General features: G+C 39.5%; 1 protein-coding gene across 6 annotated transcripts in view; it reads right to left on the bottom strand.

Moving 5' to 3' along the window:
• Map2k5 (mitogen-activated protein kinase kinase 5) overlaps positions 1-15840 on the bottom strand; it is a 235694-nt gene that overhangs the window by 193956 nt on the left and 25898 nt on the right. For all 6 annotated transcript variants that reach the window (XM_077799532.1, XM_026408801.2, XM_026408803.2 and 3 more), the window contains 3 exons: positions 9243-9312; positions 4844-4884; positions 3862-3929 (listed from right to left, as the gene is read on the bottom strand). In XM_077799532.1, the coding sequence (XP_077655658.1) occupies positions 3862-3929; positions 4844-4884; positions 9243-9312 (179 nt within the window). The remainder of the gene's footprint in view (positions 1-3861; positions 3930-4843; positions 4885-9242; positions 9313-15840) is intronic.

The raw sequence follows: 15840 nt of genomic DNA, 5'->3' as shown, positions 1-15840 counted from the left end.
CAGAGGTGATTATACTGCCATGGGCTCACTGATGCAGTAAAGGGAAGCATGGGGGATTATAGGAATCTATAGAAGAGGTATTTGGTGTAGACTGGGAGGTACATGGTAATCACAAACAGCTTTCAAAAGAAGAAAATTTGGTCCACAAAGATGACTAAGGTCAGCCAGATTGAAGGGGACGGTGGTTACAGAAACAAAAAAAAAAGGGGGGGGGACAAGAAAGGCAAAAACAGATGTGCAGGTCCACTGGTAAGAGGAAACTGATCCATTCGGGTACCTCGTGTTCATCAGCAAAGCTGGAGTGAACAGAGCATCTGGACCTATCGGGCCACTGGCTCACCACCAGTGGCAGTCATGCTTCATTCTGAAAGCATGAAGAACAGTAAAGGACTTAAAAGTAGGCAATGATGGTTCACAGCTGGCCCTCGATGCTATGGCTTGGACTTGGTTCATCTCACAAGAGTCCATGAGTTAGAGGCTTGGTCCTTAGTGAGACAGTATTGGGGAGGTAGACCATTAAAAGGTGGGACCTAGTGAGAGTTCTCAAATCAACTGATGTGTGCCCTCAAAAGGGACTGTGGGACCAGGGTCTTTCTCTGGCTTCCTGTATCAAGATGTGATTATTTAGGCTGGGGCTGTAGCTCAGTGGCAGAGCGCTTGCCTAAAATGTGTGAAGCACTGGGTTTGAGTCTTAGTACCACATAAAAATACATAAAGAAAGGTATTGTGTCCATCTACAACTAAAAAAAGAAAATTAAAAAAAAAAAGATATGATTACTCACTCCTACATACCTCTAGCTCCTGCAATCAACCATGAGATGACACAGCCAAGAAGAAATCCTTATGAGAGCTGTGCCATGCCTTTGGGACTTGCAGCCTTCAAAATTGAACTAAATAAGCCTCTTAACTTTATAAAATTAGACTTCCTCAGCTATTTCATTATAGTGATGAAAAGCTAACTAATATAATTAGCAAAACCACTCCAGCTATGGGGTGGAGGACAGCCTGAGATGGGGTGGAGGACAGCCTGAGATGGGGTGGAGGACAGCCTGAGATTGCGTGGAGGACAGCCTGAGATGGGGCAAAGCTGGAAGTAAGGAGCCTCGGGAGGCTGTGTGGTGCTCTAGCCTGAAGCACCTGAGCCACAGCGGGGACACAGGCTAGTAGACAAATGCAGAGCTGCTCAGAAGGGAGGCCAGGGAGCAGTGAAGGATGACTTGCAGGTTATCCAGAGTCAGCAATGGGGCGAGAGAATTTACTGAGACGGGAAGTCTAGGACAAGAAGTGTATTTGTAGGAAAGACAACTGGAAAAACTATCACCTCCAAGAGGGAACAGCTACGTTTTGAAGTTTCAACTGGATTTTTACAAGTTTGTGCTGATTGGAAACATGTTCCAGCTCACAAAAACGAACCTTCTAAGAAGTAGCTAAATGAAAGCAGAAGGGGCTTCTTGGGCCAATGAAGTGGTTTCCTGTCACAGGGATGTTCAGAATAGGTTGGATGGGTAGCTGGTTAGGAGAGGGGCATGCATCAAAGCACAGCAGGAGTAGGTGGTGCTTCTGCTATTCCTCTGCACCACAGGCTGAGGATCTGACAGGGCCAGCCATGTCACACTGCTGCCAAAAACCCTCTACAGGCTCACAGAGCATGAGAGCAAAGGCTGAACACCATTGGCCTTCCAGGCCTGGCATGCCTGTCACCTGTCCACAGCCTTATCTCCTATCACTCCTGCTGCTCTCCCCCTCTGCTCGCCCTGGCCCAACCAGTGCCCCTCCCTGTGCTCCAGCTGAACTGGTCTACTCACATATGTGCTGGGCTTCCTCCCCACTTTGGGGCCTTGCTTATGCTCTTCACTCTATCTGAAAAGCCCTTCTCTGCATGTTGACATACCTAGGTCCTTCTCACCCTTCAGTCTAGATGGAAACATCACTCTCCCCAGAAAGCCTTCCCTGGGTACCCAGTCTACATCTCAACACATCTCCGTCTAGTCTTCTCGCTCTTTGCATCTGCTTGTTCCCTGCACAACACTAACTACAAGGTGTAAATGTATGTATACTTTTGTTTTATCTATATACCCATGAGATGGTGGACTCAGTGGATAAGGACCACACTGTGTTCCTAATTCATAGGACAGCACCTACTGAATAAAGAATTCAATACATTCCCATTGACTAGTTATCAACCTGAAGCATAGAATGTGGCCAACCTAGGTTGGCATATTAAAGTCACCTGTAGGACTTTTTCAAATAGCATTCTTTCCCTAACAAGAATCACTACTGAAGCAAATTATTATTACTATTTGTGAGGCTATCATCTCTCTCCTAAGTTAAAATGCCACAGACAAAAAGGCTGAGGAACACTAGGCTATCAGGTGGCCTCCGAACTTCTGTCCAACCCAATATTCCGTGAATACACATGATAATTTTTGAACAACCAAGCTAATTCTCACACTTGTTAAAATAAATGTGAGAAAATAGAAAAGTTATCCTGCTTCTCTGTCTTGCCATCTTTTCAACTCTATTTTGCTTGATGAAACCTGACTTAAAACACTATGAACACTCTGTTCTACCTCAGGGCTCACAGTCAGTCTGTGGATAGCACCTTTCCTGAAAGCAGTGGTAACAATAAAATGCCTTGTCCTCTCAGAGCTGCATGAACCCGGTGGCCCTCTGCCTCCATGCCTCAACTCTGCAGAGCCATGGCTCACAGGGCCAGCGTGCAGAAAGAAGCTGCAAAGCACCATTGGCAGGGCCTATCCCTCTGGGGAGAACTAAAACACCTGCCAGTGTCACCACAAGGCAGATGGTCCTCTGGGGAATCCCAGGCTAAGTGTACTGTAAGACGGAATAAACTGTTTAAGCTACATGTTACAGCAGGGAAGCTGGTGGTAGATACACTGACACCATAATGAAGTGATTTTGGAGGAAAGGACAGGTAAGTAAAGCAGGAGTCAGAGGAGGAACTTAAATCACAGCAGTACACCCCCTGGGCCAGAGAATCCAGACTGGGTGAAGGGGTAGCAAGAAGCAGAGAAGGGAAAGCAGAAGCCTGAACACACCTCAGCCAGGAAAGGGCTGTGCGTACTGGCTGAGGCCCCAGAACCAGGGTTTCCAGCTCAACGTTGGCTTTCCAGTCACCAAGGTGAAGCCACACATGTGCAGTAATCACCTTCAGGGTATCACCCTTCAATACAGCAATGTGATGTCTACTGGCTGAACAACTAAATGCACAACCGAAATTAAGCATATCACTCCTTCTGAGGCCCATGACAGTCTGGCAGTGAGTTCTCAGGCTTGTGAGAAGGACACTTTGAAAAGGCTTGTGTCTTACATCTGACCCAGTATGGGACAATGTTAATATGAATTCCCAAAAATGATCTTCCTGCTATAAAGTTGTGATCTCCCGTAGGACCAAAGACATGACCAGTGAGCGACACAACTGGTCACATCAAATCTCACCACCTCTCCCTGCTTCTTTCTGATGAAGATGCCATTGATAACCATACTGCCAGAAGATGGGCAGGCAAGAAAAAATTAATAAGCATTATGCCATCTACAAATTGGACCTTCAAGACGTGAAACAGGCACTGAATTTTCTGTATTATTTGGAGACTGACAGAAAATCATCCCACAAACCAAAATTAATCATCTAACATGTCTAATTTCATCATCTTTCTATTTGAAGTCCTTTCTCTTTAGCCAATATGGAGCTAGGATTATCTGGCCAGACAAATTTCTTTCTGGCCACAGACACATTTTTGTTTTACAGGAAAGAGGTACCATCCCACAAGCCCCTTCTCCAGACTACCCCCAACTTCACAGATAATCACAGGTGGACATGCTTCAATTGCCCACTCTCACCTATTGCTTGGAAGTGAATCTGAGATTGCAGGGCTGGTGTGTTGAGAGGGTCCGGCCCGGGTGTTAACCTATAAGTAAAGAAAGAATCTTGATCAGTTTTGTGTTCTGGGGACACAGTTCTAATTAACCTATAATTTGCCACAAATTTCTCATTTCACTATGAAGGTTAATTAGCTTGTTGCTAGACAGACCCACGGTTGGAATCTATTCCATATATAGGTTACAGAACTGTACAGTCCATATATTACATAATCCTCTATTCCTACCATTATTCAAATACTTACACAGGGCTGCAAAAGGAGAGACAAAAAGAGGGAAAAATCAGTTCACCATCTAGAACACATTTAAAAATATATGCTCAAAGAAGTACACTGACACATCCAGGGGTTAGTAGTGAACCAGCTGGTATCACCTCCCAGCTCTATAAGCATACACTGGAAACTGTTTCTTATTCACCAAAAAAAAAAAAAAATGAGACCCAAGCAATTAATTATGAAACACTTGAGCCTAATAAAATAGCCAGCTTTTAGATGAGAAGCCTTCAGCAGAATTCCAAAATTCAAAATACACAGAACAATGAAAAGACATTAACTAGATATGTGTTTCTAGCATAAATATGTCAAGAGAAGGGGGTGTTCTGTGTGCAATATGCTTGAATGCTTAATCAATCACTGAAATGAAGCTTGTATTCTCACTCCAGTAAACCTTTGTGGAGACCAGTGTCCAGGATCATCTTCAAGAAACTGGCCAAGAAAACAATTCCAAATAATTAAAAACACAGCACCAAAACCCCAATATCCAAATATATATACATGCTGAGCAAATACTACAGATGAATCCCCCTCCAACTCCCATTAAAAAAAAAAAAAAAGAATCGCTTGTCAGAGCTTGAGAAAGTGCAGTTTTATTTGACATTTCAATAAGTGGAACACAGCATTACAAATCCATCTAACTTTACTGAAACAATTATTGAAATTCGTACCTTCAGGCCATGTATGTTCCGTTCCCCAGGAGGCTTGCAGGCTGAAACAGTAATTGACTAAATTGTAGAACACATCAGGGCCATTTACAAATTTGCTCAAAATGAATCGTTTAAAAAGAAATGAGGGTGACACCAAAATTAGCAGAGAGAAATGATTGAAAAGTGGCTTCCAAGACCCAAAGTGGGAATTATGAACCAGGGTTTTAACTTGCAGGAGTGAGCATTTATAAATGCAAAGAGCTTTCTGATACCACCTCATATAAATTCCAATTTCTGCTTAAAACATAAAAATCAAGTTAACTGAGCTAAAATGATTATATTCCTTTCATAATTCAAATTTCTGTAATCTTTCACTCTATTGTAGAGTAAATCTGCTATCACTTAGACTACTTTGAAAATAGCTAAGTTTTTTAAATTTTTGTTTTGTTTTTGGAAGGGGAGTAGGAGAGAATCTTTTAATGCCAAAAGATAGCTAGAGACTATAAGATGGAATATTTAAGTTTGAACACTACTTTATACAGCCATAAACAGTTGGAAAATATAGATATGTAATTAATTTTATTACATTTCTTGCAAGTCTTGACACCTGCTAATATTTAGGACTAAAAATTTTAAAACTCAAAATAATTTTAATTTTCTGACACCATCTTGAGATAGAAGTTATCACTTTTCCAATGCTTCTTTATCAAATGTTAAAAACACAAAAGCTTCCTGTCCATGCTATGAACTGCTTCCATTTGAAAACTAAGGAGCCCTATAAAAGGGCTGTCAATTTTGATTGATTGTTTGGGGAAGGATGAATTTGATTTTTTTTTTTTTGCTCCTTTCAATGTATATGTATTTTTCCTCTGTTTTTGACAACAAATAAAGCTTCTTAATAATAAGAAGATGTGGGTAATAATTACAAAGCTTGAGTTGCTTTCATTTTGTGTATTTCAAGTAAATTCAAATTTACTATCTTATTTTCCTAGAAAACAAGCTAAACCATAATAAAGGGTTTTCTTATCTTTCTAAAATACATTCAAATTAAGACTCCAAATCTTCTCTCCTTAAAATGGAAATTAACTTTTTGAACAAAACAATAGTCATATACATTTGATGCCTAGTCTTTGAAGGACCATCAGTACTTCCTAAGATAATACTTCAAAACATTTCTGTTGAAGTAACCAGAACATTTCATAAACTTCATTTAGTACAAGAAAGTGGCTGATGAAGGATGAGAGCCAGGCTTCAACTCTTAACTCTAACCTTAACGTTTGCTTTGCTTCTTCTCAATTGCTTTCCCCAATCTTTATGATCGAAAATCTAAGCAGCATTCAAAAAATCCAGGGAGGCAGAAGTTACTGTAATGCTAGTGAATATTCATACTTATTAATATATCTAACACATCTTTTAACTGTGGGAAAGAGTTGGTCATGAGCTGAAAATTACCATCTAAGGTAACTGGAACGAAGAGAGCATATTTCCAGAACAGAATCATTTTCTCCTGTCCTTCTAATTTGTTCAGTCTAAAGATTCTTTTTCTTAATTTTTCTCCTGGTTTTGGGGATTGAACCCAAGGGCACTCTAACATTGAGCTATATCTTCAGCCCTCTATTTTGTACTTTGAGAAAGGGTCTTGCTAAGTTGCTGAGGTTCTCAATAAGTTTAAGTCTGATCTTGAACTTGCAATCCCCTTGCCTTAGCCTCCTGAGTCACTGGGATTACATGTGTGAGCCACCTCACCTGGTTAATTTCTTTTTAACTTGGGGCCTAATCACAAAATCTAAGATCTGAGGATCTCCAATGAACTAGTTAGACCCAGGTAATATGCCTAATATTTCTACGTTCTTGTTGTATACATTTCATAATCTCTCTCATTTACCTACATGTGACATGGCATAGACAGGTAGAAAAAAGCAAAAAAATACAAGAAAATAGTGTTATAATACAGCATACAAAAAATAGAGATGGGAAACTAGGTTTCATGTTCTGAAACTTAATCTCTCCCTCTATGTTCTCATGTTTTGAAATCTCTCCATTTGACCTGGAGAGACTATATTTAATTGTTTCTTACAGTCTAGTATGTTTTGTGCTGGAACTCCATGTGACACTAACATCTCACATTTTCTTCCTTTCAGTATCCTCTCTTTATATTATATTCTTCTCTCCACCTTTACACCAAACCCTCCGAACTACCCTCATGCATGCATAATAGTATTTTAATTGATGTGTCTTTCCACTTTAAGCAAATCATAGTTATAAAATTCTTATTCCAAGGGTGTGTTAACCACTTACAAGCTGTATAACTCTGAAGTTACTTAACATCTCTGAACCTCAACAATTCATCCATACACTAGAAACAATAATACCTAGGAGGTATGTATTATTCTCTGGGGGTAGAAACAGAATTGACACATAGGGCAACATTAGTGCCTGAAGAGAATAGATATCTGAAAATGGTTGTTACTACCACAGATGGTATGAACAGTGAAACTGACAAGACTTCTCATAAGATGAAAGAAAACAAATTGAGCTTGAGAAGATTTCAGATGAAGAAAAGTAAATATTACAATGATAAGAAAAACAGCTGAGTGTGGTGGCACATGCTGATAATCCCAGCACCTTGGAGGCTGAGGCAGGAAGATCACAAGGTCAAAGCCAACCTCAACAATCTAACAAAGCCCTAAGCAACTTAGCAAAACCCTGTCTCAAAATAAAAAATAAAGCTGGGCACAGTGGTGCACGCCTGTAATCCCAGTGGCTTGGGAGGCTGAGGCAGGAGGATTGCAAGTTCAAAGCCAGCCTCAGCAACTGTGAAGTGCTAAGCAACTCAGGGAGACCCTGTCTCTAAATAAAATACAAAAGAGGCTGGGGATGTGGCTCAGTCCCTGAGTTCAACCCCATACCCCTAAATAAATAAATAAATAAATGGGGCTGGGGATGTGGCTCAGTGGTTAAGTACTCCTGGGTTCAGTCTCTAGTACCAAAAGAAAATGAAAGAAAAACAGAGCCTACAGCATTGGAACTATAATTTTCCAGGTTACTGTACTTAGTTTGCTATAACAGAGCTCTGAAGCAATTAATGGAAACTCCCAGTTTGTTGAAAAAAACAAAACCCAGTCCTTGTTGAGAAACAATTTTGAAAGGTACCCAAATTCTCCACTAAGAATATTAAGAAATAATCCTCATCTTGTTAGTAGCCTAATACATAGAAATTGCAACATTTCTCTCTCTTTTCCTTGTTTTGGTAATTAGTCTTCAAGTACAACAGAATTGAATTAATCATAATCATTGTTTCGGACATCATTGATCTTAAATGGCCCAATTTTATTTACTTCCTTAGCACTTTAGTAAGTGACTACTAATAACAAAACAAGCACTCCTGACCCTGCTGCCCACACAAACACTGGCAGCACAGTGTTACCCTTAAACCCAGATCTTCTCAGGGACTGGCCATGCTAGCTGCCTTCAGAGACTTTATCACTGCAAATAGGAGCCTACTGGTTAATTGAGCCATTCAAACTTCAGAGAGTTACAGGTAATGAAAGTCTAGAATGTTTAATTGGAAAACTCATACCATGATTATTTGTACAGTATTAGTTAACGAAGGTAAGTTTAACTTTTAATTATTTCAATTAAGTTATTTCTAGAAGAGTTACTTAGAGAATTTCCTTATCTGTTCCATTAGTTAGAAAACATGGATTCCAAGTGGGGCAATGTATGACAGGTAAAAGACTTAATGGTTTATATAATTAAACTGCTCTTCTTCACAATTATTCAAATTTTGAGGGAACTTCATACACAGTTGAATGATCGTATCTCATACAAGACTAGTGTTGATTATTTTTCCAGGTGATTCATTGAGACTCACTCTCATCAGCTCTTATTTCTGGCAACTTGACAATACAATTTCCATTTGAGAAAATTTTCTATTATTTAGAAAATACCTCCTCTCAAAACCAAGCACCAAACATTCCACCCACATTTTTCTCCTAATAAATAAACACAAATCACATCTGCACATCTTAGCTGCCACACTAGCCGAAGGCTTCTTCCTCAATAGCAGTTGTGGCCACCATTGTGAGCCACGATTTATAAATATCCAGAGTGAAAGTCATTCATTTGCCTTGGTTTAGAAACCATGCAGACCCCCAAAGAGTTCTTTAAGCGAATGTAAGTACGTACTTCAAAAACAAAAAACAATCTAGTTAGTTTAATTTACTCTAGTAAATTAGATATTTTATCTGCTATAACTATAATATAGCCTGCAATCCCCACGATAATGAATACTTCTTTTGTTTTTTCAAATTAAGAGCTAAACATCATGCTATGTGCATTTAAACCTTTGGAAAACATAACTGTTGATGAAACAGTTTACTGAAATAATCATTGTTGATTAGAATTTGTTCAACATTACCTCTTGGAAATATCTGCAGAGGCTCTATTAACTGTCCATTTACTTGCTGTTCCATTACTGTGGAATAATACTGCAAAGAGATTATAGAAAGAGATTACTCAGTAATGTATGAATACTGGAACAAACACTTAGGGGTTATTTAACTCATATTATTGTTGCAGTCTGTTGATATACACATATCAGCCTTGAGAATACTTTCCCCCTTTCTGTGTACTGAAATGACTACAGTGAATCTATTCAGGACCGAAAGTCCAGTACAGCGCTATTCACTAAACTGCCATTTACCTTTACAAGTCTTAAGACTACATATTAGTTTTTGGTTTAAGAAATATTTTAATGAAATATATTTAAAATGACACAAAAAGCATTTTAATGGAAATTTCTCAAATTGCCTGTTGTCCTTTTCCCTTGAATTCTGGAAGGCAAAATGACAAAGTTTCACCTCTGGCTTTGATGTACTAGCTAGTTAATCAAACATTACGCATATTTGAGTGTAAAACCTACAGATAGTGAAAAATCTAAGTCACAGGGACTGTGGAACCATCAAGCAAGATATGACTCATCCAAAGAATAATAGGATTAATATGATAAAAGTGAGACTAGTTTCATAATGTGTTAGCTTTATAAACACTTTAGAATAAACTGAATTTCACTATAAAATTATGGTGCTAAGTAAAACACAAATCCTTCATGAACACAAATCATTAAGTAGTTTGTACTGGGCCTGATTCCCATTTCCTTGATATGCTAGTTGGTGCACACATGCCCACCTAACTCAGGGGTGGCTTCTGTGTTCTCACTTATCTTAATGCTGGACAAACAACAAAATCATGTTCTCAGTGGAAAAATAGCAACGATGAAAACCACTGATTTTGTGCTTTGAGAGGCTGTAAAAAGAATTCCTCTTTCATCCTTGCTATTTCTATACTTAAAACATATTATTTGCACAACTTCAAGAAACATATTCCTTGACTGTCATCATTTGCTGACATTCTAAAAAAGTTTCCATTTAGAAGATATACATAGGGCTGGGGATATAGCTCGGATGGTAAAGTGCTTGTCTCGCACACATGAGGCCCTGGATTCAATCCCCAGCATCATACATATACACAAACACACACACACACACAAAAAAAAGATATATATATATATATCTTCCTATTTCTTTTATGAACATTAGAATTATTACAAGACCAAGGTTTTTTTCCTTAGGAATAAAGGAGAGTCATAAAATTCTTGGGAATTATGAGTTAAGAAGCCTATGCCTTTTGCCACAGCAACAAATAAGGTAAGGGTGGATTTTTTTATATCTGTGGACTGATATGAGTGTCCCCTGCACTGCAAGGCTTTCAAACGGTAAAGGAATGTGATCCTTTCCTTCTATGGAACTAAAAACTTATATACCTACAGCGTAAAGACATGCAACACGTTCTACGAATACCCACTAAGGCAATGTCTTTCAGGAGCCTCTGTTCATCAAAACCACAGAAATATAGCACTCGCCATTACTCAAATAGTGATGACAAGTAAGTGAAATATCAATCATGTTGGCTGTCAACCTTTTGGGACAGCAATAACTGTTAACAAGTAGTCTGGAAAAATTGTCCGAAAATGACTTGTCCTCGGCACACAAGTATTTGAGGTTTCCATGGAAAATTAAGATGCCAGTGGCTATTTGGAACATTGCTCAGGTATTCTTTTTAATGGGAAATTTGCCGGTTATTGATCCACAGCATGTACCCCCTTGCTTCTGGAAGCCTGCAAGCAACTTTCCAATCAGTGGCTGTCAAAAAAATTACTGCCTTTTTATACTGATACAAGACAACAGCAGTGGTGGTGTTCTCCTATCGTTAATGCTCTTCTTTAATTAACTGCTATGTACAATAGGTTAGTAATACCAGTTACTATTTCATCACCATCCTAGAAATTAAAAAAAATCAAATATCCTTATGCTTTATCTAACAAATTAATTATAGACTTGTCTGAAACTGGTGCTTGGGGTCAAGTTTGAAAACAAATAACCTCAAATGTAAAGGGTCAGAATAGGTGCAATGCATTTTTTTCCTACTATAAAACCTTGCATGCATGAAATTGACCTGTTTTCCAGCTTTATTTATTTATCTCACAAAACAAATAAATAAAAATGGTTTCCTTTCATTTTAGGTTTGTGCAGACCCAACTAGCAAATAACATGTACTTTTATAGCCACTGTGAGAATTTTTAAGCAATCTATGATTAATATAATCTTTGTAATATGATTTGTAGTATGATTAACCTTATCATGGTTATGATATTTTATATGCTACTTACCAATTTACCTAGAGCAGTTAGTTTTTTTCCCCCCTTCTTTTTTACAACCTTTCCAAATCCAAGTCTATTTCCTTCCTCCTGCTTACATATTGGGTTCAGTCTGTGTTTGAATGAATGAGGAATCTTGCATTCCACAGAGCAAATTCACCATAAAGGACACACCATGAAGTATGGCAACCAAACCCACAGTGTGGATTCACTACACACAGCTGACCTCTGACTGGCAGGTCTGATGAGGGACAGGTGAACACCAAGAAGGTACCAGGCTTCAGAGCTCAGGCCACTGCAGATGCAGCGTTCCCTATGGAACAAGGATAAAATGTGGCACATACGTGGTACATTTCAGCATACAGCAGTCCCACCAGACCACAGGGCCTTGCTGCCCAGTAAGATGAGCAAGGCACTTGGCGGAGTGAGAGGGCTCATTCCCAGTGGTCACAGCACTAGCTGAATCCTAGCACATGATCCCAGAGAAGCAACAGCTGTAAGTGAAGATGAGGTCTACCCAGAGGACTGCTGTAAGACTCACATGAGAACAAAAGACATCAACTAATAAACTGCAAATCGAGCCATTTTCAGATCTTGATTCTCTCTCCATGTCTTTTTAGTATACTCTTTAAGGGGATTCTCTCCAATTTGATTTTAAATAGTGATAAGAATAATCAGTGATGACAAAGGCAAGGCTTCTACTAGCCAGAAACAAAAGAGAAAACAAACATAACAAAAAAACAAAACCCCTAAAACTTATACACCAAGATACATGGCTTGAACAGAAAAGTGACAAAATGACCAGCAATAGTAACGAGGCCACAACTTGAAGTTATACAAACAACTTCTTTATCTTAACCTCTATAATCCTGCCTTGGTTTTTATTACCCCAAGACAAAGCTCTGCACACAGTAGGTGCTCAATAAATATTTACTGATTGAAATGGGGTTAAATCCTGATTTTGTCACTCATTAACTTGTGTAACCTTCTGCAGTCATTTAACCTTACTGAACAACCTTAGTTTTCTTCAAATGAGCATAAAAATATCTACCCTGTCACAAAGAATTATTATGTGACTCAAAAATTAAACTGAAAGTAATAGAATTAAAAGGCACGTTAAACCATAATGAAATATTAGTTAGAAATGAAAAAGTGAACCTCTAACAGTGAAGCAATATTAAGCACAGTACTCTCCATCTTAGACCTGTTGTAGCATTCAAAAATGCAAACATGTGTAGAAAGTACAGAATGTTGTGCTCAAACTGAATATATGAGCAGCAGTTCTATAATGTGTCTTCTGCTACTATGCCTTGCATAATCTGTCACATGCAGTAATTGCAGCAATAATCAATAAGCTAACTGGGTAAAAGATTAATCAGTTTTGCAGTTGCTAATGGAATCTCCAGTACCAGGCTCATATTAGTTTCAGAGTCCCTCTGAGATGTTCTTCAAAATCCTTAAGCAATTTTAATAAGGATGTGACAAAGTTTAGCATAGTTATCCAAAAATCTAATTAATTTCAAACAGAAGGCCAGATTCAACAAGGGGATAACAAGAACAATTTTTGGCTTTGTTTTTGTTTGAGAGTTTATCAGACAGTGTTCCTATTTGTTATGAACCTAATTCTAATTATAACAGTATAATTCAATCAATAATTAAATTCTTTTTTCTTCATGGAAATCTGCTGCATAAAAAACCTGAGTTCCAAAACAACACAGTTTAATTTTACGAGGCATAAGTTCTTTATTAAGAAAGAAGAGGGCTGGGGACATGGCTCAGTGGTAGAGTGCTAGCCTCACATGCTGAGGCCTGGATTCCAAACCCGACACTACAGACAGATGAAGGCAGAGATAAAACAACTCTCACCCTCTGAACAGCTGTGTGTTAGGCTCAGCACTTCATACTTATGTTCATTCATTCAATTTCTCACACCCCTGTGCATTCTAGGAGTACCATCTCTTCCACTTAACAGATAAAACAAAAGGTTTACCAGTAAATAAAGAAAAATGCTCTCAGCAAACAAAATACATGTTTACTATTTGAGAGTTAAAAAACAGGTAATCTCCTATTTCTCATTCCTCAAACACTGAACTAAATAAATGGGACTGCTAAGTAGGCTGCTGACTTTGTCACTTGTGCCCTGTGTGGATTCAGCCCTGTGCCCTGGCTGGGGACACAGCACAAAGCCATCTGCACAGATGGTGACATCCCACTGTCTTTGGTGCCCCCAGACTTCCACTCACCTCTCCAACCACTGCTCTCAGCTTCCTGTGAGTGGCCCTCTGCCCAGCTCTCCTTTAAGTGCAAAGCTCCCCATGGTCCTTCACCAACCTTTTCTTCTCATTACATACTCTCCTTGAGTTACTTCCGCCACTTCAAAGGTTTCAATTACCCAAGGAGTCATTGAGACTAATTAGGAGCTGATGAATCACAAATCTTTATTTCCAGCCCAGATTTCTCTCCTAAGATTTGGAACATACCCCATTGGTTGTCTTGAGCCTCCTCCAAAGCAACAGATCCCAAATTAAATTCCCTGCCTTCCCCTCCCCTCCCTCAACCCTAAGGGGTCTTCTGCTGTCTGGGTTTGCTATGTAAGCCCAGTTTTCCAAACCATAAATCAAAGTAATTCAGATCATCTCTTTCCTTCTCTCCACATTCCATCACCAGGCTTATTAACATCACATCCTCCCCACTTCCCAAATCTATTACCTTCTCAACAGTCCTGTGGCCACCACTGTCTTTCACATAAAACAGCCCCCTAAATAGCTTCTGTGCTTCAAATTTACTCCCCCAAGCCACCTTCTAGAGAAAAGGAATGTGGCCCTGTCATTTCCCGTACCCTCAAGCTAAGGCCCTCCAAGATCTGACCCACCTCCCTCCCCACCATCCAAACATACTGAATCTTGCAGACAGCTCCAGACATCCAATACTGCTAAGCCTTCAAGCATACTGTTCCCTGTGACAGGAGCACCCTTTCTAGTTGAGAAGCCTCCTCTGTCCCAAAGCTAGATTGGGTGGGCCTTTGTGCTCACGGAGCACCTACTGCCTAAGCATACTGCATCATTTACCACTCTGCCTGATAATGATGAGTTTTCTAGTCCCCTCATACTGGTCTCCGTTTCCTCTCTGCGACTCTCCCAACAACCCTGAGGAAGGCACGAACTATGGAGTGCTGCCATCTAGGAAACCGGCTATACACAGGTGAGTGAGCAAATCAGCAAGCAAGTGAGCTCAGGCCCAGGCCTCAGTTCACTAGTCATGTAGACCTGGAGAAAGGCACAGAGTTGTGCCTCAGTATCCTCAGTTATAAAAATGGGAAAAACACCCACCTTGCTCACCTTATAAAGGTATAAAGAAGGTCAAAATTAAAAGAGCTGATAAATGGGATGCCTTCTAACAAAAGTCCTTGAAACAGGGCACAGTGCCCTGAATCTCCCATCTCCAAGCAGGAGCACCTAGAAGCAAAGTGTTCATGATGACAGGGGGATGTGGAAACCACTAAACGAGATCACTGGAAATGTTTGGACCAAGTATAGAGGTAATTTTAACTAACTGGCTTGTTGAAGTTGAGTCTGTATCCCCTACCTTGTCCATAATCACTACAGTATTATGAATAATAAAATACAGTAGTGGGGTATCAAGAGGAAGACTGCCTGTTTCTCTTTTGGAAACTCGTCAAGAGCAGGACCTTGTCTTGTATATTTTATTATCTCACAGGGCAGAGGTATTAACCTGGGATCTATACGGGCTTTAGGAGATCCTAAAAGCTCAGACTGTATGTGTGATGTTGCCTTATGTGGATTTTCTTGGAAAAGATTAAAGAAGTTCCCTCAGATTTTCAAAAAGGACGTGTCTCCAAAACCTTTGGAGACCACTGCTGTCGAGTGCCCAGCATGCAGCAGGTGCTGCACAGGCCTTCCCAGGGAGGAAGTATGCAGACAGCAACTGCTCTCACTGGCCAACCTTTGAACTCACTCACAAAGGACTCATCAGGCCCCGTTAGTGTTCTTCCCTACATTCATAAGGGGACAAGTTCCTAAATTTCTCCTTAACACATCTTCTAACAGACAACATAATTGGTGGAGTTTTTTCATTGATGAGGAATACGCACACTGGATTTTTCCCACTAATGATAAAATTTTCAAATTCCTCTTTTGTCAATACTGCAAGCATACCCCATTATATGTAGCTCAGTCAGTAATTACAGCAATAATCAATAAACTAACCAACTATTTGCAGTCCATAGTTAATTTATTAGTTTCCCAGTGAAGAATCCAACAATGTTAACTCTGTCAAACAG

Source organism: Urocitellus parryii, chromosome 6 (genome assembly GCF_045843805.1).
Source record: "Urocitellus parryii isolate mUroPar1 chromosome 6, mUroPar1.hap1, whole genome shotgun sequence".
NCBI classification, from domain to species: domain Eukaryota; kingdom Metazoa; phylum Chordata; class Mammalia; order Rodentia; family Sciuridae; genus Urocitellus; species Urocitellus parryii.
Note: the sequence above shows the minus strand (reverse complement) of the source record. Positions and strands in the feature narration are given on the sequence as shown.